General features: G+C 40.5%; 1 protein-coding gene across 2 annotated transcripts in view; it reads left to right on the top strand.

Moving 5' to 3' along the window:
• The window catches only part of tmem65 (transmembrane protein 65), a 46,604-nt gene that overhangs the window by 12,787 nt on the left and 6,946 nt on the right, over nucleotides 1–26,871 (top strand). The window contains exons 2-7 of one of the 2 annotated variants that reach the window (XM_052023041.1): nucleotides 1,549–1,620; nucleotides 11,039–11,083; nucleotides 17,306–17,373; nucleotides 19,371–19,425; nucleotides 23,928–23,970; nucleotides 26,059–26,164. In XM_052023041.1, coding sequence (XP_051879001.1) covers nucleotides 1,549–1,620; nucleotides 11,039–11,083; nucleotides 17,306–17,373; nucleotides 19,371–19,425; nucleotides 23,928–23,970; nucleotides 26,059–26,164 — 389 coding nt within the window. The remainder of the gene's footprint in view (nucleotides 1–1,548; nucleotides 1,621–11,038; nucleotides 11,084–17,305; nucleotides 17,374–19,370; nucleotides 19,426–23,927; nucleotides 23,971–26,058; nucleotides 26,165–26,871) is intronic. The other variant, XM_052023042.1, reaches the window with a different exon arrangement.

The raw sequence follows: 26,871 nt of genomic DNA on the forward strand, positions 1-26,871 counted from the left end.
CAGTTGTCAGTGGTCTCCCATTGGGTCCGGCATAGTGCTGGTTTGTGTTTTCTAATCTCCAGTGACATTTCCACACCAAATGAGTTGCTGTCTTTCACATGTATCATCAGTCCAGGTGCACATTAAAATTTCCAAATGATGATATGAAGAAAATATGGAGAATTCCCAGTGTATGGTTTCCTTCAGTATCAAAAACAAAAGTAGATTTGCATGTCTTTAGTCACTGGTGTGAAGGTCCACACAACACAACTCAGTTTTGTTTACAAAACAGCCCCTATTCTTCATTGTGTGAAATGTTCCAAAATGATTGACATCTAACAAAGCATAATACAAATCAAAATCTTTCTGCTGCAAGGGAAATAATTACTCCCTTGGCCCTTTTGTCATTTTAAAAATCAAAAATTTCAGATGAATGCAAGTTGATGATATAAAGGAATTACTAGTGCCAATTGCTAGAATTTCCTTCCTATTGGCCTTGTCTCAAGATTTAAAGTTGGAACTTGCTTTCCCATCCTCTTCAATAAAGAACATCTTCATTCCTTATTCCTGTAGCTTGGTGCAGTACCTTGGCTGATAATGGTCATGTGAAAGATCATGGGATGATTTCCAATATTAAAAGGACTATATTAATGCAGGGTATTATTGATAGTTTTAATGTTTTCATCTCTAAGAGTACCAATAATGCATGCTTGATCCAGTTAACTCTGTTTCAAGTTTTATTCAGCTATGAGCATTGCATCAAAACTGGTTGAGTGAACTGTCAGTGATACACTTCTGTATTATATAGGGACATTTGTACTTTGCCTTGATGAAAATTTAGAGTACTTGTTGCTAACCAATTAATAATTCAACATAATTTGACTCTGCCATTATCTGTGATGTGAGTAACAGTAGTCTTTGTCATCTTGCTGTGTTTCCTCATGGTCTGGATTAAAGTTGATGGAAAAACAAGCGGTGCTGCTATAGCCACCATTTGATTAGATTACTCGGTATAAGTTATTGCTGGTCAATTGTGACATCTACCCAAGTTTATTTCTAGTATGATTTCACTTTCACATTACTCAGTCAAATTTAACAGAAGATAGAAAGTATGGATTAAATGATGATACCATGCCAATGTGGGGCTATGATCTGATGAATTCTTAAAGCAATTACACAAAGCTCCTGTCCTTCCATTACACTTGAGTTTAACTATTAATAAATCATTGAAGTTCTTGATCTATTACTCTGAAGAGAAATTATGGATTCCAGCACTGGAACAATAAATTGACTTGTTTTGTAGATGCCTTTTGATTGATTGTAATAATCACCTTCTGTTGTATTTGTTAGCTCGAAGCCAATAGAACAGTGAGAGATGTTGGATAACAAAGGTGTGCTTTTTCTCCAAAGGAGACCTTGAACATATTGTATTATGTTCATGCCTCTGGTTGGAGGCATGAAAGACATGAGTGCTGTGGCGAGTTGTTTTTAACCTGTGAGAAATGCATTAGCTGTACTACTTTCAGAACAAATGGTTAATAAATGTGGTGCTTGTATTTAAATTTATAGCAACCCCTGGACACCGCTACCCCAGAGCCCAGATTGCCATAAGCAGGAAGTGGAGGGAGCAGGCTGCTGCAGGTGATGCTGGTTGCTTTGTTGTGTGTCGGTGCACCTGTTCAAACCCCAACGATCGGCAGATTGCTGTAGTGCTTTGGCATGCTGTCACTGGCTAACTTGTGGTCCTGCTGTTCAGTTTCCTTAAAAACAAAATATGCCGGTGGTGTCTGTGCAGTTATAGTTTTTTATATGCTTTATGTCATTTTGTGCTTCTCTGGATGCCAGCTGTTATCCAGAACAACTGTTCAGAAATATAGTTTTGCATATTTTTCTTTCCAATTTGCTGCATTCTGTACGTTAACTGTTGTCTTGGAACTGCAGTAATTGTGGCTTTAACTGTGTTAATATTGCATGTTGTGAACTGTCATATTTCTTGTGCCTTGTATCATTTATTTTGAACCAAATGTATTGGGTTTGGAAGTATTGTTGAAAGTTAAAGTGTGATAACTCCCCAAACACATTACACAATACAATTAAATCACCTTCTGGTTGTAGTTCAGAGAAGTGTAATTTTGATACACCAGTTCTACAGAGGCTTAGCTTTAACATCTATGTCACACAAAAACTGAGACTGACTTTTTATTTGGAGAATCTTCCAGTCACACAATTGAGGATAAAAATTGGAGAAGCTGTGTTTTTAATCTCAACATGGTATGTTATGGGGAGGAGTGGCTATTTCTAGATATCCACTACCCTTGGAATGCAGTGTGTCTCTGAGATGCTATAAAGTTGCCAAATTGTCACGATTGCAAATACAATGATGTTCAAGTGCTTTTAGTATGCCTCCACTTCTATATTTGCACCACTTGTTGCCCATAGAGCTCTGCTTCCCCAAGGCAGCTAACAATGATCATTCTAAAAGTACGGATGCTTCATAGTTGCTAATAAGTGCTTCAAGCTACAGTGTACCATCTCAATGAATGAATTGTAGAGCACAATGGAAACTTTTATAGCACACATTTTTCCTTTGACGATTGGGCTACTTTAGTGACTGGTATGTTCTATTTAATTTTTCACTATTTGCAGTTATAACAATATCTAACTTTTTATGTAATGCAGCAAATCACAAATTAAATTCAGTGCAAAATCTGGGCAAAGAAAATGCATTTAAACAAGGCCACAGTAGTTAAATTGTGTTACACATTTGCAAAAATTTTACAGAATGAGGATATTTGGTTCACTGTGCCTGTGTAGGCTTTGTTAATCAAATCATTTGATTCCTTCATCCCCATTGCCTTCCCGAAACTACCTTCCATCAAATGGCCAATTGTTTTGGCCAATGGATATAACATTTTACTGCATATCCTTAGTCTTTTTATAATTCCACCACAATTCCAAGATCTTTTTAACCTTCTTTCCTCCAGTAAATGGAAGACTTGTATGCATTTATTTTTAGATTCTTAATGTAGTGTGAGCTTCTGCAGAAGGCAGCTCCCTTTGTGAAGCTGCCTGATATATTAGATGCATTGACCCATGTGATCTTTCCATTGGAATAAATATTTACCACTGTTTAGACTCAGACTTTAAGTTGTGGCATAATTGAAAGGTTTATGCAGTTGTTAAATGGCATTGCATGTGGAGTGTGCAACCTGGAACTTTTTGACTAAACCCCAGTTGTAACAACAGTAGCCCTATGTAAAAACTAACGTTACCCCTCTGTTTTAGAACAATCCTTGTGGTAAAGGAGGAAGACTTTCATATTGTGAGATTACAGTAGGAGATGAACTTGCCACTGTCTGTTCTCTCCCTACTGTTTCCACGACACTCTGGAAGCAGTCAGCTAGTTCAGCTTTTTTTTCTTCATTCTTTTATGGGATCTGGGCACTTTCAGCATTTACTGCCCTTCCCTAATCGCCTGTGAGAAGGTGGTGAGTACTTCCTGGTGCTCTGCAGTGACTCTCAGGCTTTCATCTTAACTATGACAGAATGGGGATAAACGTTTCAGTCCAGGATGGTCTGTATCTTGGTGAAGACCTTGCACTGGTTGTGTTTTGATATGCATGCTGCCTGTGTTATCCTTGTTGGTAAAGGTTGTAGCTTTGGGAGGTGCTGCTGGAGTAACTGAGGCAGATTTTATTGTTTATTTTTGTACGTAGACTAAGCAGCCATGGTGGCTTGTGATGGAGGGAGTGAATGATTCCAGTGTTGGATGGGATACCAGGCAAGCAGACAACTTTAGGCTGCATAGTGTTGGGTTTTTTCAGTTTTGAAATTTGACTTATTCAGAGAAGTGGAGGATATTACTTCACATTCACGTTTTCTGCCTTGTTGGAAGGCTTTGGGGAGCTGGGATACACAGCCAATTATCTGCTCTCATAGCCACATTACTTCTGTAGCTGGTTCATTTTGTATTACTGGTCAGCATTTGTAATGCATTTTGATAATGAGATGCTGCTAAATGTTATGGGCAAGTGGTTCGGCTCTCCAGGAGATGATTATTGCCTGGAAAATGTTGAAGAGGATATTACTTTCAGATTGTCATTCTAAGGATGAATGTTGTCTGGCTCTTGGTGTATGTGAGCAAGCCTGCTTCATTATGGAAGGAGTTACAAAAGGAATTGAACACACCTTGCACAGAAGAATATGGTATAGTTGTTGGTCAATCATTCTAGCCCCAGGACATGACTGCAAGAGTTCCCCAGGCCAGTGTCCTAGGCCCAAGCATCTTTGGCTGCTTCATTAATAACCTCTTTTGATCATAAGATCAGATATTAGATGTTTGCAGATGATGACAAGATGTTCAATTCTAGTTGCTTCATTTTCTGAGGAGATGCAGTACATGCCTCTTTCTCTGCTTTTTCTCCACCGCCCCCCCCCCACCTCCAATTTTGTGGGACACCAATGTGGTGGATGTAAAAGATGTCATATCACTCCTTGGAAGAAGAATTGGAATGATGCCCCTGGAGTCCTGAGCAATAACAATGGAGGAATCCATTGGAACTGACCACTGGAATGGGTTTGATTGGATCCATCCTCCATTAACAATCCTAAAACTGCCTGGTCAAGTTCAAATTTAATGTGGTCATGGGCATCCATACAGTATGCAGTGTATAAATGCAGTGAAAATTATCTTCTTGTAGTAGCAGCACAGTACTTTACAAGTCAAAGACAAACAAAGATTGACATAAACAAATTAACATAAATTATACCTAACTTACACATGTGCAAAATAAATATTAGTGCAAGATTGAGAGAGGAAAAAAATAGTCCAAGGTAGTGTTAGGGTTTATTTTTAGGTCAGTTCCATCAGTACCTGATGGTAGTGTGGAAGAAGCTGTTGTTGAACCTTGAGGTGTGGTCTTCAGGCTCCTGTACTTCCTGCCTGATGGCAGCATCAAGAAGAAGGCATGGCCCAGATAGCAGGGGTCCCTGGTGTTGGATGTCACCTTCCTAAGACATTGCCTCTTGTAGATGTCCTTGATGGTGGGGAAAGCTATACCCTCTGGATCCTATCTGGATGTTGTTAAGTTTGAGGGAGTGTTTATGTACAAATTAGCTGCTGCGATTCCTACATTGCAATATTACACTCCAAAAATGTAATGATTTGAAATATTCTGAAAGTGATGCAAAAAGTAGCTATATAAATGTAAGACCATCTTTCAGTTGTCCTTCTTGTTGGGTATATTCTCTGAGCTTGATTTGGTGTGTCCAACTGTACAGCAATGTAATCCAAGGGTCTAAAGTTGTTTCTTTTACACTTGTGCTGCTTCATTCTTCTTGATGGTGCCCAATAAAGTCCCTGTAAAGTTGGACTGGATAAGAATTGCTGACTTGCTTTCTCTCATTGCCAGATAACACACTGAGCTGCAATTATAACTGAACTTGCTTAATTCAGTCAGTGTCACTTGTCTTTGTGTAAAATTAGAAAAATAACATTCTACACTTCCTGTAAAAACAATGGGCTCTCAGTTTATTTAAACAGAATAGCTTCAAATAAACTTAGATGACCAATTACATTTTAAGTATTGGGCTGTTTCCCTAAAAAAAAAAGTTCCTCTAAATACTTGCATCAACCTTCAGTCCATTCTGACAACCGCAAAATTGATTGGTAATTGTGAAGTCAAACGCATAACCCACATAGAACAGAATCATTTGAATAAAATTAATAACAATTATTCCTTTCCATTCTTGTCAATTTCCTTGTTGAATTCATTGATTAAATGGATACCATCCTGATTTGTTTTAATAATTTGACAACAGAAACTTGAAATGTAACTTTGGCTTAGAATATACAAATTTAATTATCCTCAAATCCATTCCAGTGGTCAGTATGTTGCCAAGGATACAGAATTAATCTTGAATATTTTTAGCAAATTTCCAGTGATCACTGTGCTTAGTTAACCCTCTTCATGTAAGGTGAAGTTAAGTGTTGCTATCTTGTATGATGGAAAATAAATGATCAACTAGCATTTCTGCTCCTGGTTGTTACCTCAAGCCCTTTGTTGCAAGGAACGTATGAGGAGAAGACACAAGGGTAGCTGTGGTCAGCTTGATGAATAATCAGTTGAGACTTGGAAGGTGGGCTCATATCTGGCCACTTTGCAGATGGAAGAGATACACTGGCATTTGTGGAATTGCAGCAGAAATTGGCTTCAGGCAGAGAAAAGAAATGACAAAGGAACCTCCAAGATATTTGGCAGTGGTGCATTTTTATCAAGTGTACATTGTTGACTGAGCTCGTGGTTCTAAATTTTCTCTGGCGACACATTTGCTATGATGTGTACTCTGCGGACCATCAGCATTTTGCGAATGCTATTCCTAATTGGAAAATGAATACAATGGAACACCACAACTGACATTTCATTTTAAGATGTTTGTCTAATGAAGAGAGAATAAGAATCGCATCCATTTATGTGTGTGACAAGACTGGGTAATATTTAATTTGTTAAAGAATAAAATTTGGTTGTTGTTTATTGAACCAAGTTTAATTATATAACACTTCTGCAAATTTATGGAATACTTCAGAAGTGCAGCATACAATGAATTTAGTTTTGGAATGTAATGAATAATGTAGATTATTTAGCCAATTGCAGCAACAATGTTCCAGCTGCTTGATCAGGTGAATGCTAAAGCTGTTCTGTGTTAACCAGTGCAGCAGTCACTCATTGCTGAATTAGAGGATGTCCAGTTTCTGTCCCTTTTAGGTCTCTATTCTTCACTTGCAAAAGTAATGGTGAATCAGTGTTTTTTCTGTACTTGACATAGTGTTTTGTTCTGATTTTTTTTTTTGCATGCATTTCCCTTTCAGTAGTGAAGTAGAACAATGATATTTCTGCTTTTATCTTTTTCATATAACTGGCAAAGGATATTCTTGAATTGCCTTTTTGATCAATTTCATATTTTATCTGCAACACTGAGTTTGAGTTTTAGCCCATCTCAAATTCTGACTTGTAGCTCTATATTGAATATTGTTTTGGATTATTGATCTAAACTGAGGTTGCTTTAAATTCTGTAGTAATTTCAAAAAATGTTTGTCCTGTCAGCCATCATGGCTCACAGCAGGGATGGAGTTGTGTGCATGTTCTAAGTTCACAGTGTGCTGTGACTGAACAGAGGTTGATTTCACAAGCCTATTGCTTGTTGTAAAGATCATGAGTATAAAACCTGAAGGGTCACTTAAAGTTGGGAGAAGAATAGATTTCTATCGGTAATAACCATGCTTGGATTGCATGCTTGTTGAATATTGCACAAGAAATTTACTTGTACCTAAGACAAATCAGCAGTAGTTTTAATTTGAAAAGTGTTAATTTGTTAAACATGGTGGATTTTGAGATTTGAACAAGCAGCATTATTTGTGACTTCCTTTCTGTTAAGTTCACAAAGCATGATAAACACCCTATCTAAATTGTGGGATGACCTTGTGAACAAGGCAGGCACGTTTGGGGAAGCATAATATTGCTTTCCTATTAATTGCAATAATTTGCAAAGGCAGCAGAGATAGAGAATAGGTGGACCCCAGGAATGGGAAGGAAGGCAGGGAAGACTTCATGAGCATAAATAAGGCCGGAGAGTCTAACACTGTGGGCCAGGTGGACCCCATAAGTGTGAGGGATGCCAGATACCCCAGCAGGGAACCAAGGAACCTGAAGAGTGGGTGAACTTCTGAAGTGTAGAGTCATTGGGTTGGACAATCTGACTGACACCCAACATTGAGGGATCAGCAATTTCCACTCTAACTAGGACACTGAGTTTGAAGTATTTTGGCAGGGTATCCACCAAATCATTTCAATACTGGGAGGCTTGTGTGTTGGGCAAAGAACCAAGTGATGTGAGGGAAGGTTTCTTTCAAGGTGGAAGTAGATTCAGTCACTGCTGCTTTCAGCATGGAACTGGATTGATGCCTGGCAAAGGAAAAATTTGCAGGGTTATGGGGAAAGAGCTGGGGGTTGGGTTGCTCTTGCACAGATGGTGTGGCCTTGATGGGCTAAAAGGCCTCCTACCCTATTGTGACTATTATTTGAATGTATAGCTGTACAATGGTAAATGGATTACAGAGGATATTTTTTGAAATTGTTTTAATTATTTTAGTACAGCTTTGGTAACCAGTTAAGGGAAGCTTGCCACTTTGGTGACCTAGTTTGCATACATTTTAAGTTTATACTAACATCAAGTATTTTGAGGAGAGTCTTGTAATATTGAACTTGGCAAATGAATTAGTTAAATAGACTACCGGGGTTTTGTTACGACCTTCGTTACATGTTCCTGCAAATGCAGAACAGAGGCATTTTCTGACACAGATGGCATTTTCTCTAAATCAAAATTAAAGAAACTTTAGAAACTGAAACCATAAAAATCCCTAAATAATGAGTATAAGCAAATTCACTGGCTTGCATAACTGAGGAATCCGTGGGAATCTACTAAGTGATATCAGTTTTTTGATTCCAATGCTTAATGCTTTTTGAGAAGGTATTGAACTAACCACGTGTATAGCAATTACATAATATTACTTATTTTTAACTTCAAAGGTGTGGAACAAGCAGAACCATTTACCCTTTAAACACTTAAATGTTTTTGTTACCAAAGCTGTACTAAAATCAACTACAAAACTATCCTCCCTGCATCCATTTATTTAACCATTGTACAGCTATGCATTCAAAAACTGAAATGTTGGTTTAAGTCTCAAACATGTTCTTCAAATCCTCTAGTTTTTAAAAGAAAATCATTTCATTTTCTTCAAGCGTGCTGTTCAAGCTGAGAAATCTAGAATAAGTTGTACTCTGGCTACCTTCAGATTACTTTTATTTTTTTTGAAAGAACTTGAAATTGTGCTCAATGTTGTTTTAACGAATATCATTGTTTGGGGCTATTATATTTAATTGTTTCAATTTATTTTGAAACCACAGTTCCCTCTCATTCTCGGTACTCCCCTCCACCCAATTGTAAACTGGTGTTCCCATACTCTTCTTTACAATGTAGAATATCCTATATGTGTTGCCTGGCAACACAGCAGCCCATTTATTTTTGACATAGCTGCAACATTTGCTTCAGATCCATCCTTCTCTGTGCTCTCCAGCACCGACATGCTGCAGCTTCTGGCTTGGCCAACCATTCCATCTGCTCACTTGGATTCTTTAAGGCAGTGTGTTGATAGATGTGTTCTGCTTGATCCTGAAATGAACATCTCTTTCCACCACTCTCTCCAAGACTGAGCTTTTCCATATCCAGTGGCCTTCCCTTTTTCCCATTGCTGATGTGGTGTTTCACCAGATTGATTCCGGAGATGAGGGGTTAGCCCGTGAGGAGAGATTGAGTTGCCTGGGACCATACTCGCAGAAAATTAGGAAAGGGAGAGATAAGGTAGAGGCAAGAAGGTTGTTTCCACTGGTAGGTGAGACTAGAACTAGGGGACATAGCCTCAAGATTCGGGGGAATATATTTAGGACAGAGATGAGGAGGAACTGCTTTTCCCAGAGAGTAGTGAATCTGTGGAATTCTCTGCCCAGGGAAGCGGTGGAGGCTACCTAATTAAATATATTTAAGACAAAGTTAGATAGATTTTTGCATAGTGGGGGAATTGAGGGTTATGGGGAAAAGGCAGGTAGGTGGATCTGAGTCCACGGCCAGATCAGCCATGATCTTATTGAATGGCGGAGCAGGCTCAATGGGCCAGATGGCTTACTCCTGCTCCTGTTATGTTCTTAATTCATATTTTTGTTCTCTGAAGTTTCATTTATGGAATCTTTTTCATTATGTTGATCAGAATTCTGCAATCCTGCACAGACCTCCTCTCCCATCCCTGAATTCCCACTGCACTATAGTGAATCTTTCTGTAAGGATAGCAGAAGCCTGGCCCTAACTTGGACAAGAATTAGTTTGGCTTCAAGCTTTTGAGCTCGTATGTGTGAATGAGCTGGAATTGTATGCACAATGGCTCTAAGCTGTTAATTGAAGTCTCTGGCACACACAGTCAGGAAGCATTCTTGTGTTCTTGCCAGCATTTAATATACAATTGAAAATAATAAGCCTGAAGTGAGAATTGAGAAGCTGAGACTTAACATAATTTGGGCACCAATTATAAGAGGTTGTTTTTAATTGAAGGGCTAAAATGGATTGTAATGACGGTACCAGAAGATGATGCAGTGGGTTTGTTCAATTATTTAGCAAAGCAATCTCGAATCTTTGAGTAGGTTAAATTGATTGTCCAAATTTTATTCTTGCACTGCTGGCCTTGTCCCCTTGTTTGTCTTGGGCATGTTCAAGCAGCTTAAGTATCCATAATATCTTAAATTATGCTATAACATTATGTAAGCAGCCTTGGGTAATAAATGTGTGGCTTCACTTGGTAAATATTTATTAATATTACACCACTATTTTCTTGAAATGGTATGTTAGTTTAAGTGTAATCGAGCAAACAAGGACAATTAATTCTCTCTGGATGTAATATATCGGTCTGATTGCAATGTGAATCAGTCTGAACTTGGACTTATTCCTAGTTGTGGTGGGATCGCATAATTTGTGTTGAAATATACTTTGGCCACATATTTTTCTTATTATTATAGTTATGATTTAAATGACACCACCATAACAGAGACAAATGGGCCATTTCAAAGTAGGAAGGCACCACTTCCTCTAATAACCGCTTTGCAAGTAAATGTGTGTTAGAAGAGGGACCATTAGACTTGAAGGCAATGTTTTAAGGGAGAGAAATGTTGAAAGGTTGAAATGAACAACATGCAAAATGGTGATGGATGATATTACCAATCTCTGAAATTTGGACATTATAAGACATTGGTTATGGAACTGACTATTTGTTATTCTCAGTAAGGTTGCAGAGATCTTGCTACATTTTTATCTTCCGTTCTAATGATGCTTTTAGTGCTGCACACTATATAATCGTAAGGCCTTGTGTATGGAGGAACTGCAAAAACATCATTTTAATGGCAATACTTTTCTTCAGACTACTTATACAGATGTTTGCATTTCCTCTTCCTCTTTGCAGGAGAAATGCAAGTTAGCCCTCCATCATCAGCACAACAAAGATATGGTAATGTACTTTTTGTTTTATAAGCTTGTGCATTTCAGGGTCCAACAGAATGGTCACCATATCCATGCAAGTTATTAATTTTGAACGAATTGTGCTCAACAAAGCAATTGCTGCAAATTTTGGGTCAGGAGTTCATATTTCCTGAGTTCTCTGACAAACTTACCTCAGACCCCACATGAAGAGCAGGTTCATCAGTACCCAAGATCCAGTCATAAGTTAGCACATCATTGGTGGGTGTGAGAGATGATGGAAGGAGGTGGGTTAAGTTGTCATTGCAATTAAATTCTTTCCTGTACAAACTAGGCAAATGAACGTTGCAGAGGCACAAGAGATTCTACAGATGCTGGAATCTGGAGCAACACCCACAAAATGCTGGAGGAACTCAGCAGGTCAGGCAGCATCTATGGAGAGAAATAAACAGTTGACGTTTCAGGTCGAGACCCTTCATCAGGACTGGAAAGGAAGAGGGCAGAAGCTGGAATAAAAATGTCCTCCGGGGAGGAGCACAGGCTGGCAGGTGATAGGCGAGTCCAGGTGAGAGGGGGTGGGTGGGAGAGATGTAAGAAGCTGAGAGGTGATGGGTAGAAGAGGCAAAGGGCTGAAGAAGGAATCCGGTAGGAGAGGACAGTAGACCATGGAATAAAGGGAAGGAGGTGGGGAATAGATGGGCAGGTCATGAGGGCAGGGGAGGGGAAAGAGAAAGGGTGAGGGGGCCACAGGAATGAGGGAAAATAAAGGGAAGGGGAAAATCTTGCACATTAAGCCCATGTCAGGTCATATCGATTACTACAGCACAGAAACAGGCCCATCTATTCCCTGCCAACCTGATCTTCTGCCTAGTCCCATCTACCTGCAGCTGGACCATATCCCTCCATACTTCTCTTGAACGTTACAATTGAAACCGCATCTACCACTTCCACTGGTAGCTTGTTCCACACTCGCACCACTCTCTGAGTGAAGAAGGTTCCCCTTAAATAATTCACCTTTCATCTTAAACTTATGTTCTCTAGTTTTAGTCTCACCCAACCTTAGGGTGAATGCATGCAGGCTTTTTCCCCTATCTATACCCCTCATAATTTTGTATACCTCTATAAGATCTCCCCTCATTCTCTTGTGCTCCAGAGAATAAAGTCCTAACCTATTCAACCTTTCCCTATAACTCAGGTCCTCAAGTCCCAGCAACATCCTTGTAAATTTTCTCTGCACTCTTTCCAGCTTATTGATATCTTTCCAGTAGATAGGTGACCAGAATCGCACACAATACTCTAAATTCGGACTCAACAACATCTTGTACAATTTCAATATAACATTCCAACTCCTGTACTCAATGCCCTGATCTATGAAGGTCAAAGTACCAAAAGTTCTCTTTATGACCCTATCTACCTGTGATGCTACTTTCGAGGAACCATGGATCTGTAATCCCAGGTCCCTCTGTTCTACCACACACCTTAGAGGCCTACCATTCATAGTGTAAGTCTTGCCCTGGTTTGTCCTCCCAAAGTGCAACACCTCACACTTGTCTGCATTAAATTCCATCTTCCATTTTTCAGCCTATTTTCCCAGCTGGTTAAGATCACGCTGCAAGCTCAGATAGCCTTCCTTGCTGTCCACTACACCCCCAATCTTGGTGTTATCTGCAAATTTGCCTATCCAGTTTACCACATTATCATCTAAATCATTAATATAGATGATAAACAACAACAGACCCAGCCCCGATCCCTGAAGCACAGCACTAGTCGCAAGCCTCCAATCAGAGGGACAACAATCTACTACCGCTCTCTGGCTTCTCCCGCTAAGCCATTGTTGAATCCAATTGGCTCCTTCATCCTGAATGCCAAGCGATTTAACCTTCTGGACCAGCATCCCATGCAGGACTTTGTCAAAGGCCTTGCTAAAGTCCACGTAGACTACGTCAACTACCTTTCCCTCATCGACCTTCCTGGTAACCTCCTCAAAAAAAAAACTATACGATTGGTTAGACATGATCTACCCCACACAAAACCACGTTGACTGTCCAAAATCAGGCCCTGTCTATCCAAATACTTGTATATCCTGTGCCTTAAAATACCTTCCAATAATACACACACGACTGACATCAGGCTCACTGGTGTATAACTTCCCGGCTTATTCTTAGAGCCTTTGAACAACGAAACAACATTAGCTATCCTTCAGTCCTCCAGTACCTTACCCGTCGCTAAGGACACTTTAAATATCTCTGCCAGGGCCCTTGCAATTTCTGCGCTAGCCTCCCACAAGGTCCGAAGGGACACCTTGTCAGGTCCTGGGGATTTATCCACCTTCATTCATCTCAAGACAGCCAGCACCTCCTCTTCCGTAATCTGGATATGGTCCATGGCCTCACTACTCATTTGATTCAGTTCTATAGTCTCCGTGTCCATCTCCAGAGTAAATACAGATGCAAAAAATTCATTTAAGACCTCCCCCATCTCTTTCGGTTCCGTGCATAGATGACCATGCTGATCTTCAAGAGGACCAATTTTGTCCCTTGCTACCCTTTTGCTTTTGATATAACTACAGAAACCCTTGGGATTCTCTTTCACCTTGTCTGGCAAAGCAACCTTGTGACCTCTTTTTGCCCTCCTGATTTCTCTCAAGTTCTTTCTTGTATTTCTTGTACTCAAGCACCTCATTTGATCTTAACTGCTTATACCTGATATGCACCTCCTTTTCCTTTACCAGGACCTCAATATCCCTCGATTCCCTAAACCCATTAGCCTTGCCTTTTATTCTAACAGTAACATACAGATTCTGTACTCTCAATATTTCTCTTTTGAAATCCTCCCACTTACCAAACATCTCTTTACCGGAAAACAGCCTATCCCAATCCATGCCTGCCAGATCTTTTCTGATGCCATCAAAATTGGCCTTACTGCAATTTAGAACCTCAACCTGAGGACCAGTCCTATCCTTCTCCATAATTGTCTTGAAACTAATGGAATTATGATCACTAAATCCAAAGTGTTCCCCTACACACACTTCTGTCACCTGCCCTCATTCCCAAAAGAGGAGATCCAGTATCACACTTTCTCCAGTTGGGACCTCTGCATATTGATTGAGGAAACTTTCTTGAACACGTTTGACAAACTCTATCCCATCCAATTCCTTTACAGTATGGGTGTCCCAGACAATATGTGGAAAGTTAAAATCACCTACTATCACAACCTTATTTTTCTTGCAACTGTCTACCTCTCTACAAATTTGTTCCTCTAAATCCCACTGACTATTGGGAGGTCTATCATATAGTCCCATTAACGTGGTCATCCCTTTCTTATTCCTCAGTTCCACCCATATTGCCTCAGTAGATGAGCCCTCCAGTATGTCCTCTCTGAGCACTGCCGTGACATTTTCCCTTATGAGTAATGCCACTTCTCCCCCTTTAATACCTTCCTCTGTATCGTGTCTAAAACGTCAGAACCCTGGAACACTGAGCTGTTAGTCCTGCCCCTCCTGCAACCAAGTCTCACTAATGGCTACAACATCATAATTCCACATGCCAATCCATGCTCTAAGTTCATCTGCCTTACCTACAATACTCCTCGCATTGAAATAGACGCATCGCAGAACATCAGTCCCACCATGCTCATCAACCTGTCGATTTCTGTCTCTGCTTGTAGGCTTAACATCTACTTTCCCCACAGCCACTCCACTTGCTGCCCTGCTACTCTGGTTCCCGCCCCGCTCCAACTTGAGTTTAAACCCCCACCCCCGAGCAGCGCTGGTGAATCTTCCCGCAAGCATATTGGTCCCCCTCCAGTTCAGGTACAAACCGACCTGGTTGTACAGATCCCACTTGCCCTGGAAGAGAGCCCAATGATCCAAAAATCTGAAGCCCTCCCTCTTGCACCATCTCATTAGCCTCATATTAAACTGCACTATCTTCCTATTTCTTGCCTCACTAGCACGTGGTACTTGTAGCAACCCTGAGATCACCACCTTGGAGGTCCTGCCTTTTTAATTTAGCACCTAACTCCCTGAACTCTTTGCAGGACCTTGTCACCCTACCTATCTATTGTCATTGGTACCAATGTGGACCACGACTTTGGCTGCTCACCCTCCTCCCCTTAAGAATGCTGTGAACTCTGATCTGAGATTTCTCTGACCCTGGCACCTGGGAGGCAACATACCATCCAGGAGTCTCATTCTCGTCCACGGAGTCTCCTATCTGTTCCCCTAACCAATGAATCCCCTATCACTACTGCATTCCCCTTTTCTGCACCTTGCCCCCCCCACTTTTCCCTCTGAGCCACAGAGCCAGACAGTGCCAGAGGCGTGGACACTGGCTTTCCTCTGGTAGGTTGTTAGGTTGTTTTCTTTCTCTCTTTCCCCCAACCCCCCCACCCGCCCCTCACCCCCAACAGTATCCAAAATTATATACTTGTTATTTGAGGGGAGCAGCCACAGGGGTACCCTGCACTGACTGCCTATCCCCTTTCCCACTCCTGACGGTCACCCAGCTACCTGCATCCTGCAGGCTTGGTGTGACTGCCTCCCTGTAACTCCTGTCTATCATCTCAGTTTCTCCTATCAATTGGAATATCAACATGCAAATGAGATTTAACCAGTTACAAATTGCCTTAGTGGGGATTTAAATCCCTCTGGAATATTCCTTGCGGTATTGGGAGTGGACCAAATAGACCTAACTAGTAAATCCTTGACTCTTCTCCTTGACAAAGAGCCTACTCCTATACTGACATCTTTACCAAAGCTTGAAAATATTGCTTCTGACTTCCAACCAGGATTGAAGCTAAAGATGTGATATTTTGCTCTTTTCAAATACCTGGTTGGGGATAGGTCAGGTGAGGTTCCAATCAAGTCAGCAGCTGTCATTCCCTTATTTTTATTGCAATAACAGCTAAATGTTTTGAAATAGAAACTGTACATGCTGGAGATGGTCAGCAGGACAAGCAGTATCTGCAGAGAGAGAAATAGGGTGAATGATTTTGCATCAGAACTGGGAAAAGTTAGATAAAACTAACTTTAAGTTGCAGGGAAAGTGAGGATGGATGAAGAGAACAAAAGGGAAGGTCTATGACTGTGGAAAGACCCGGGGGAATTGTATGACACAAGGTACGGCAGTGCTGACTGAAAGATGATGGGAACAGTGTGGAGTGGGGGGAACATCTAAGTAGAAGGCAGTGAATGAAATCTGAAATTACCTGAAGGGAGATACAAGTCTGGAAAGATCTGATTATCTGAAATTGTTGATTTCAATGTTGGATCCAATGGTGTCCTGAGTCAGAAGATGAAATGCTGTCCCTTACCTTTCATTGAACTGTGTTTAAAGACTGTAGGAGGTAAAGGTCATAGATGAAATGCGGTGGAGAATGAATGTGACAGGCAACCGGAAGCTGAAAGACCCATGCAGAGTGAACGGGTGTTTTGCCAAGTGGTTCCCTAATCTAGATTCTGTCTACCCTTTGTAGAGAAGACCACGTACCACATCAATTGCAGTGTAGTAAAATTTTCTGAGCTCAATTTGAAGATCCCTTTCTAACAAAATAACTGCTGAAAAGACTATAATGAAACAATCATTGTCTCGAGTTGATGCATTTTGCACGAAACACTATTGATCCTGCCATCTTATTGGAATCTAATTCTTCTTGCTGACTTTCCTCAAAAAGTTTGCATTTAATCTTTTGTGTGATGAATTTAATAGCTTCATGCCAATATAAATTTTATCAGAAATGTACCCCCATCCTAGATGCAATTGCCAAAACATGTCAGAGTTTTATAATTAATAAGCTAGATTTTGAGATGCAAGTTATGTGGAGCCAAGGCAAATTCCCTAGATGACAATGAGGCAAATACTACTGGTGTATTTCAGTGTTATGATCAATTAGATTGTGACCTGTCACAGATTTCCATGACAGAATTACCAAAGTAGAAATGAAAGCAGGGAAAGATGAAAAGAATACAAAATTATAAAATAATGAAAATTATACAAAAGCAAATGTACTTAAATTTATATACGATATTGGAATGCTTATTTTTCATATTGGATAATTCAGATGCTAGATTAAATGTGTTAAATCAATTCTGAGAAGATTAAGATCTTTTAAGTTAGTTGATTTGCATGCTGATATTTTTTGTGTATGGGGGTGTGGATGTAATGAGTAGTCTAGATTAGCTATAATATAATTATGCTGTAATTGACATTATTTAGGAAAAAACCTTTTATACAATTTTGTTTTAATCTTGCAGTGTTTCTTCACAGTGCAATTCCTTTCATTGGATTTGGCTTCCTGGATAATGCTATAATGATTGTTGCTGTAAGTATTTTTCCTTTGCTTTAGTATCTGCTGCATCCTTGAATTTGTTTTTAAAAAGTATCTCACTGGTAAGAAATAGAGGAGCAAAGTGCTGTTGGTTTTAAAACAAGTGGGATGCAAATAAGCATGCCTGTAACATGATAACACCGGTACAGACAAGTTAGCCCAAATAGCCTGTACCACCTTGCAAATTCTATGTAATTAAGGGGTTTTGTGGAGGAGCAATATAATGTACAATGCTGCATCACAGAGCAGTTGACCACGTATTTCAACTGAATGTGCCATTTAAGATGTTTCCAGTCATGTGCAGAGCAAAGATTGCAGCTTTTGGGGAATGGAATGGAGGATTATTTCTCATTTGTGCATCTCCCAGGGGTCAGTCTTTGGATGCACACCACATGCCTGCAATTAAGATTTAATCCTCCATTAAAATTTACCTCTTTCACCAAGCTTTTAGTTATCTGCTCTTATAATTCCTTGTTATCTGGTGGTGTATTTGAAGTTCCTCTAATTCCTTGTGATGTTTTACTACCTTAAATGTGCTGTACAGCAAGAAATTAATCATATATTAAAAAGGTAAATACCTTGAATGAGAACATTTGTAGCTGGAGGAATTTTTTTTAAAAAATGCAACCTCCTGAGCACAGCTGTGCCTTGCTTAAATAAAATGTACAGTGAGCAGTTTTGCAGTCTCTCACTGCATTGGTTTAAAGCACATTCAGCGATGGCTGGGATGAGGAAAGCAAAACATGGTGATGAGATAGAACTAAATTTCTAACAGATCAAGGTAAACTAGACAAAAACAGAAAACACTCTGCAAGTCTAAGCTGTATCTATGGGAAGAGAAACAGTTAACATTTGAGATCAAAGATCCTTCCTGAGAATCGGGAAAGGAGGAGAACTAGGAAACTGGGGAAAGAGTGAAGGCAAACTAAATCCTGGATCAACATAAGTGTTTCACTTGGATTGGCTCCCCTTTTCTGCTTCCATGGAAATGTATCTTGAGGAACATCTTGAATAGAATAGCAGCTCTTTGAAGGGCTTGGATTCAATGGTTGATGATGAAGGATTGGTCTCATTGCACACTAAATCCAGCAATCTCTGGAGTATGGGCAGCTTCTGTGACAGTATTTGTGTTCAACAACGTCCCTGATGCTCTGCAGTGGTGAAATTATGGTACTATTTAAGCTACCAATCAAACTCAAATTCTCACATTCACCACCAAAAGAAAAACTATGAAATAAAGGTGGGAACTTAGAAGTAGAATTAATGTAAAAATATATAATGCCTTTGAAAATGAGGTTTTAGTTCAAAATACCTTGAACTTTGAAATTCCCTTGGAGAAATATTTTAAACTTAGGGCACAGATTTAGTTTTACTTTTTAGGCCAAGAGTTTGTTAACCAGTAATTATGGCCATTAAGAATTCTCTCTACTTCATGCAACATTTTTCAAATTATTGTGCATGAAGAGTTTGTACAACTTGAAGTTTTTGTCAATTCACTGATTTTGGAGGTAGGATTGGAAACCACCACTCCCTTGTCTGAAACCCTCCTGTTTGAGCAACTTGGATTTCCAAGTTTAATTGTGCTTACACACACCCAGAGGTGCCTGTCAGTTTCACAATGTAATTATGGCAAATTTCACATTGTTACAATGGTAAAATTAGCCCATTGTGCTAAAGAAAGTTGATTTCCTTTTTAAGTTCAGTGATGGCTGAATTGGAGAAGCTCATTACGGTTTGCCAGAAGTGTAAGTGTAGTTTCAGGGTGAAATTTGTGCAAAGAAAATGATATTTTTGAATTGATAATTGAATGCTGGTTATATTTCTCCCAAAAATTTCAAAGCCTGCAACAAAGTAAAGGATACAATGCCATATCTTGTTCTGAGATGCAACATATTTTAGCAATCTTAAAATGTTAATCTAAAGAAAAGAGCTGTGGGAGTTCACAATTGTGTTTTTTTTCATGCAATGTTAATTGTAGTTTTGTTTTTCAGGGGACACAGATAGAGTTGTCCATTGGAGTTATTTTAGGAATTTCTACTATGGGAGGTAAGCATTCCTGAATTGGCTTTGATCCAATCAAATTGTTTGTACAAGATTGGGATTTATTTTTCCTTGTGGCATAGAAAGAGGCCAAATAGTTACACTGGCTCAGAGTAATCACATTATCCCACTAATTTTCCCTGTAATCTGTTCTCCTTGTGTTCCCATCAATTCCACCAACCATCTAGAGACAATTTACAATGGCCAGTTAACCTACAAACCTGGATGTTTTTGGCATGTGGGAGGAAACCCAAGTGGTCACAGGGAGAATGTTCAAACTCCACCTGGACAGCACCAGAGGTCAGAATTGAACCCAGCGTGCTGGAGATGTGAAGATGCAGCTCTACTATCTGTACCTTCCAGAACTGTGTATTTCAAAGGTTTATTTTCACTTTAAAATTTATCAATCCCTAAAGAATGCACAAATTCATTTTGACAAAAAATGGATTCCTGGAACAGCTATAGAAAGGGGATCTAATTTATTATTGAGGTTACAGGCCTCTTTATGACTGGAGAAGAAACTATTTATGAAGCCTTTGGCTGCACTAATTGTGTTACAAACAATTTCAGATCTCCTCCTTTATTTGTTTTGGATACGATTGTACCTGTGTTTTGTCATCACACTGCTATGTAGACACCTGTGCTTGGGGATTGGCGATTACTCTCCTGTGGTCAGCTAAGCATGTGCCGTGCATAGTGCAAACACCCATGACCTGAAAAATTCACAACATTGGCCAAATGTGAAAAGCACAGTAGTTGGCACATAAATTTATGCACTAGGACGTAACCCTCGTAGTTCATGTCAGGACTCCAATACAAAGCCTGCAGCTGTTGTATCATTGCCAGAAATCTTACTGGGAAGTGCGCCTGTGCTTAAACAAGGCTCTCAAGGCAGCCTCAATACAAGGATAGAAATGAGAGCCATAGGCATAGAGGAAAACACAGGAGAAGGGGGACACAGTGCTCTACAATGTGTCTGAGTCACTTCCTTCTCAACCAGCCAACGACACGATGAAGTGACCTAAACAACTCCCAAGCCAAGAGTGGCTCCAAGCTCCTGCTAGCTTATGAACAGATCAATGGGTCAGTGACCACTGCATGCAGCTCGCAGGTGATTGTAAAGTAAAAGGCTTCAGCCAGTGAATTATTCAATGTCCTGCTGGCCACTGAAAGGTGGGGGGGGGGGGGGATGTTTCCAGGGTGTCACATTGCAGATGTCTTATTCCCAAATGCTGCAGGACCTGCTCATGACTTGTCTGAGAGTTAATGCCAAATATTGTAGATATTTCTCCCAAAACCCCAATTTCTGCCATGGAGGAAACGTGTGTTGGGTGACCAGTGATGTCATTATCTGCGCGACGGAGGCTGGGCACATGTCAGCAGCCTGAAGGTGAACTGAACCTGGGCTAATTTCCTAATGATGGTTCATTGCACTGGAAGTGATTGCTGGTGAAATGAGCAAGGGTAAAACTACTTTTATGTACAATTTGCTGTGGCAGCTTTTTCCCATGAATTATATATTCACATAGAGGCTTAGCCTTTTCAACCATGACTTTGTTGTGTAATCCTTTCCCTGACCGTATCCATTATTTCCAAGGTGCCCACGGCCAGGATCTTCCTTTTGTATGACAGTTTCCGCTGTGATCAGTTGCCCCAGATTTGTTCGGGGAGCTCTTTGAGACTTCTGTTCTCGGTACATTTCAAAAGTTTAGTTACATTTATATAAAAAACATTTTGTAGTTTATACTTCAATGATTCTGTGAATGTTTTTCCACTTGTTTCAGTTTCAAAAATTGCTGATACAGTAGTTTCAAGTCGAGCTGCATTCCACTAACAGAAACCTGAAATTCTACTTTTTCAAGAACTCTGCCTCAAACTACCCTTCAGAAAAGAACACTTTTTTTGCATTGTACCTAAACTATATACAAGTGAATTGAGGGGTGAAGCTATCCAGGAGTTGTTCACCAGTCAATTCCACTCTTAAGTGGGCACTTTATGGTTGTTTCAGTGTCAACTATAATTTGCTGTATTTCCCCCAGCCACCATTCACTGGTCAATAAAACAGATGAATTATTTATTCCAGTTACTTTTATGGGGCTTGTTGGCTGTTGAGTACCAATCAATGCTGAAAAGTCATCCTGTCGGCTTTGGGATTCCGAGAATCAAGTGTTTCTGGGCATGATTTTTCTTCGCTCTCTCTCGCGTTCTTGCTTTCCCTGTGTCTAATTTGTCATTTTCTCTTCTGTTCGCGCCTTTTTGATTCTTCTTCCCTGTCATCCCCAATTTCTTGCTCTTTCCCAATTTCATTGAGTAACTTGCTATACAGGTTGTCCCCAGGTTACGATGGGGTGGGGGTTCCATTCCTGCGAACTGTTCGTGCCCTGAACAGTTGGCAAGTCAGAAATGCCGCGAACTGAGTTCCCACATGGCAGAAGATGTCTGCAGCGCCACAGCATCTGGCAGATCCATCCCCTGGTCTCTCAAATTCTCAGTCGTATGAACAAGCTGTACATACGTCAGGCGCTCATAAGCTGGGGAGGACCAGTAATTAGTCGTACATCATCTTTCCATTAATCTACCTTTTCTAAAAGATGCCACCTCTGGTCTGCAACATGAGGTGTAGGACTGCCTGGAAAAGTGACGTTTGGGAAGGGAAAAAACATTTTTTTATCCCTGTGGTGACTTTAACAACATAACACATCACAAGACACTTCACAGGAGTGTCATAGAATGAAATTTAATGTCAAACTTCAGAAGGGGATTACCTAAAATTTAGTCAGACGTGGAATGTCAAGGATTGTCTTAATGGTGAAAGGAGAAGCCATGGGAGTTCTGGGAGGTGTTGGATCTTAAAGTTGAGTCAGGGAGGGACAATTAAAATCATGAATGCTGTAAAGGATAAAATTAAAGGAGTGGGAGTCAGAGGATTATAGAACTGGCATAAGTTGTTTGGTGGGGAGGGATGAGACCATGATGGGATATAAAACAAAAAAAATTATTGCTTAACCATCAGTCAATGGAGGTTGGGGAAAATTTGTTGATGCAATGTAGTGCAACATTGGACATAGTTAGTCGAGTTATGGATAATGTCAAGTTTTCCCAAGGGTCTGTGGACCAAACTGTTTCCTGTACTCATGGACATTGAAATGTTAAAAATGTGAGAAACTATAATAAAGTATTTGCTAGTTGCCTGTTCCTGAGATCTGCTGGACCTGTCACACCTGCACTGTATACCTGGGTCTAGAACTGGATCAGAACATGGGCACAGATTAGACCTGACGTGGCCCTTGGGTGTTCTGTCCCTTGGTTCCTGACACTAAGCCCAGACTGGACCCTGGTCTGTGCTGGCATTGAGAGGTCCCCAAGGACCCAAGCCCAGCATCATCTGGCTCAAAAGAACTGAGCCCTTCATCGGGTAGGCTTTGAGGATTAGGCATTCGGTGGGGTGGGGGGGGGGGGGGGGGGGGGGGGGGGGGGGGGGGGGGGGGGGGGGGGGGGGGGGGGGGGGGGGAGTCGAGAACTATCTGCTCCTGATGTTTGCAAAGCTGTCATTTATAAATACATCTTCCGTCATGCATGTGCTTTGTGTGATTAAACTACAGCAGATGCAGGCAATGTCTGTTCAGCTCAGTGCAGGAATATTCCATCAGGCACCACCTGATACTATTCTTCTCTCTTTAGTGGAGCCAGAGAATGGCCTTTCCATTCTATGCTCCCACACTGTTACCACTGCCACAATAGGAGGCCTCAGTATGGTTCTCATTTACATGATCACAAGTAACATCTGTGGTTCCCACAGTTTGCTCCAGCACCTGGATTACTGAGGTTAGGAATTGGCAGATTGTAACGGCAAACCCTGGACTCCTGCTGCAAAGAGTGTATGTGTGTGAATGTTTAGGAGAGGACAGAGCTTGCTTCTGCTGTACTGGTCCGTTTCTCTGTGGGTGATGTCTCAATGACTCTTCCCTCTGATTCAGAAGGATGGTGATTCATGTCCACTCCAGAGACTTGAGCACAGAAATCCAGTTTGATATTCCAATGGAAAATTTGAACGTCAGAAATGTTGGAAGAGATATTACACTGAAGCCACCTCTGTTCTTGGGTGCAGAGCACTCTTTTATAGAAGAGCAGGGGAGTTGTTCTCTGGTGTTATGGCCAATATCTATCCCTCAATCAATATTACTGAAACAGATAATCTGGCCAACTTTCTGTGAACTAGCTGTGTGTGAGTTGACTCCTCTTCACAATCGTGACTACACTGCAGAAGTATTTATTTTGGTTCTAAAGTGGTTTGGGATGCACTCGGTACAAATGCATATCCAGAATGCCACAGGAAACTGAGTACTGATAAACCTGTACCCCAGGGTGATGCCTTCAGTGGACAAGTCAAGATAAAAATAAAACTGGGCAGTCTAATTATTTTATGGAGCAGAGCACATTTGTTAAGTTTTCCATTAAACTTGTGCTGTTATTTCAACTGATTATTTTTGTTTTTCTTAACAATACAGCTGCAGCACTGGGTAATCTTGTGTCTGATGTAGCTGGCCTAGGGTGAGTATACCTTGCATCATCTTAAATATGAGAACTGTTAATTAGAAAAATATCAAGAATTCAGTTAATACTAAGTTTCCTATCAGTGTGATGTGGTTCATCTATAGCATTGTACTCAACTTGAGGAAAGAAGTGCAACTTGGAGTACTGCGCTTTCTATGTTTAAAGCAATGAATAAATGCTGCTGCTTGCTGTAGTAATCTTTGTTGTTGGATGTTTATCTTTGAGAACATCAAGGCTTTAGGCAATAAATGGTGTATTTGCAAGCATGAAAATAGCTTTTTCCAATTAAACTCGTGTTTCTTCCTGGTGAAGACTGTTAAACCAACTTACTAATTATTTTGAAACCGATAACAGTCTGATTTTGAAAAGGTCTTGTTGTCTAGATCTTTTCAATTATTATTTATGAACTGTTAACCATTAGGTATCTTTATTAGTCACATGTACATCAAAACACAGTGAAATGGATCTTTTGTGTAGAGTGTTCTGGGGGCAGCCCGTAAGTGTCGCCACACTTCCGGCGCCAACATAGCATGCCCACAACGTCCTAACCCGTACGTCTTTGGAATGTGGGAGGAAACCGGAGCACCTGGAGGAAACCCACGCAGACACGGGGAGAACGTACAAACTCCTTACAGACAGCGGCGGAAATTAAATGTACAATTCCATGCATGTAGCCGCTGGATTTAATTTAACAATTTCTTGTAAACTTAAGGATAAACAAGCAACTATTTATCAACATCTTATGCTTCACTGCAATTTATGCTTGCATGTCCATGGGAGATTTTACACTTAGCCAATGAAAGTATTAATGTAGTTTCCATTTTCTTCAAACCATATGGAAAATAGGCCTATAAACATAAGTTTAATTGAGTGCTGAGTGATCCAAAGGGCCACTAGATAAGCAGTGCTAATACTGGCACCTGTAAAGCACCTATTGCTAGGTATGAGAGAGGTGGATTGGCCAGCTTTAAGTATGTCTGCTCTAGGGCTCTGAATTTAGTCAATCTGGATTTGCAGAGTCACTTTTAGCTCTGCTTAGTGGTGACTCTTGTGCCACCGGACAAAATTCAAGTGCAGGCTAAGATTGTGGAGGAGGGAGCTGACAAAGATAAAGGAATGGTGATGTAGTTCCAAGTCAGGATGGTATGAGACTTGGAGGGGAACTCTGTTTATGTTTGAAAGGAATGCTCAGTTGCATACTGCACTAAAGTACAAATGGTTTGTGCTGTCAATAGACTAAAGATGAAAGCATTATGGGGTTGAGTTTGTTTTGCTGCAGAAATATCTGATGACTGTCTTAGTACAGCATTTAATACTGTGTTTCTGAGCCTCTTTTTAATCAGTTTACTTTGAATTACCTGGAAAATTAAATCTATCTGTGGATGTCATACTGTACCATAGTCTTACCCATTCAAAAACTTGCTTTAAATAAGGCTGCTCATTGTTAAACAAACAAATTAGGAACAGAAGCAGGTCACTCAGCCCCTCCAGCCTCCTATCCTATCTGCAACGATCTTGGCTGATTTGATTGTAATCTCAACTCTGCATTCCATTGTAACTTTTCTCCTCGCTTATCAAGAATCTTTCTACCCCAGCTGTAAAATAAAGCCTTGGTTCCACTTCTCTTTGGGGGGGGGGGGGGGGGTGGAGGAGGAGAGAGAAAAAAGAATTGCAAAGACAGTCATATCTTGAGAAAAGGGGGGAAAAAAAACTCTTAAATGGGTGACCTCTTATATTTTAACCAGTAACCAATAGTTCTACATTTTCCCACAAGAGGAAACATCCTCTCCACATCCACTCTGCCAAGACCCCTCAGGATCTTGTATTTTTCAGGCATGTTACCTCTTTTCTAAACTCCAGTAGATAAAAACCTTACCTGTCCAACCTTTCGTCATAAAACAACCCACTCATTCCAGAAGCATAATTGTACCTGTGTACATCTGTGAGACTCATTTACAAATCAGCAGCAAAGTCTGGGGTGCTGGTTCCCTGGTGCATTCTTTTCCCAACAGTATATTGGATTATTATGAAGAAATGTTCGTAAAGTGTAAGTAAAACTGATTGATTTAACTTTTCGTCTTCCAGACTTGCAGGGTATGTCGAGGCTCTTGCATCAAGGCTGGGACTACCAAGTCCTGATCTAAACCCTAAACAGGCTGATATGTGGCAAACTCGACTGAGCTCGCAGCTGGTGAGTATTTATGGTTTCAGGTGCTCCTGCCATTATCCCACATGGGTTCAGCCCCTTTTCCTCAATGTTGGTGATCAGCTTATAAGCTTGCATCACTCCCCAATACATGAACTTCAGTTCAAAACGTGTCAAGTGCAAATTGCACATCAGAATTTAGGTAAATGGGTGTCCTTGGATGACAATGTTTTGGGGTATACTGAAGTAAATTGAATATTAATAAAGAATGCTGCTTGTTGCTGGTGTTCATTTAAGAGGGAGAACTATTGTTTATTTATACCCTGAGACCCACATTACCTTGTACAGTGAGATGCCCCTTTTTGGGGGAAGGAAATAATTATATACTTTAATTATTATATGTTAGAGTTATAGACCACAGAAAAAGCCCCCTGGATCCACCATTAAAATCATTTGTACTAAACATATTTACAGGTAATCCTCAGGTTGCAAACACCCAAATTATGGACAGCCTGTACATATGGACAAGTGTTTAGCAGACCGTATGAATGAATTTGCTGGCTGCTGCAGACATCTTCTGAGTGGGAATGGAATGGGGCATTTCCATGTGCCTTCTCTCCTAACCACCCCCACCACCACCACTTGAAGTGCAACAATCGGGCTGAATTGAGTTGCGCAGACTCACTCACTCACTCACTCCCTGGGTCAGGGAGGCCACCTGGAGGCTGCTCTTCCTGTGCCTGCTCACTCTC

The sequence above is a fragment of the Pristis pectinata genome, chromosome 9 (genome assembly GCF_009764475.1).
Source record: "Pristis pectinata isolate sPriPec2 chromosome 9, sPriPec2.1.pri, whole genome shotgun sequence".
Taxonomy (NCBI): domain Eukaryota; kingdom Metazoa; phylum Chordata; class Chondrichthyes; order Rhinopristiformes; family Pristidae; genus Pristis; species Pristis pectinata.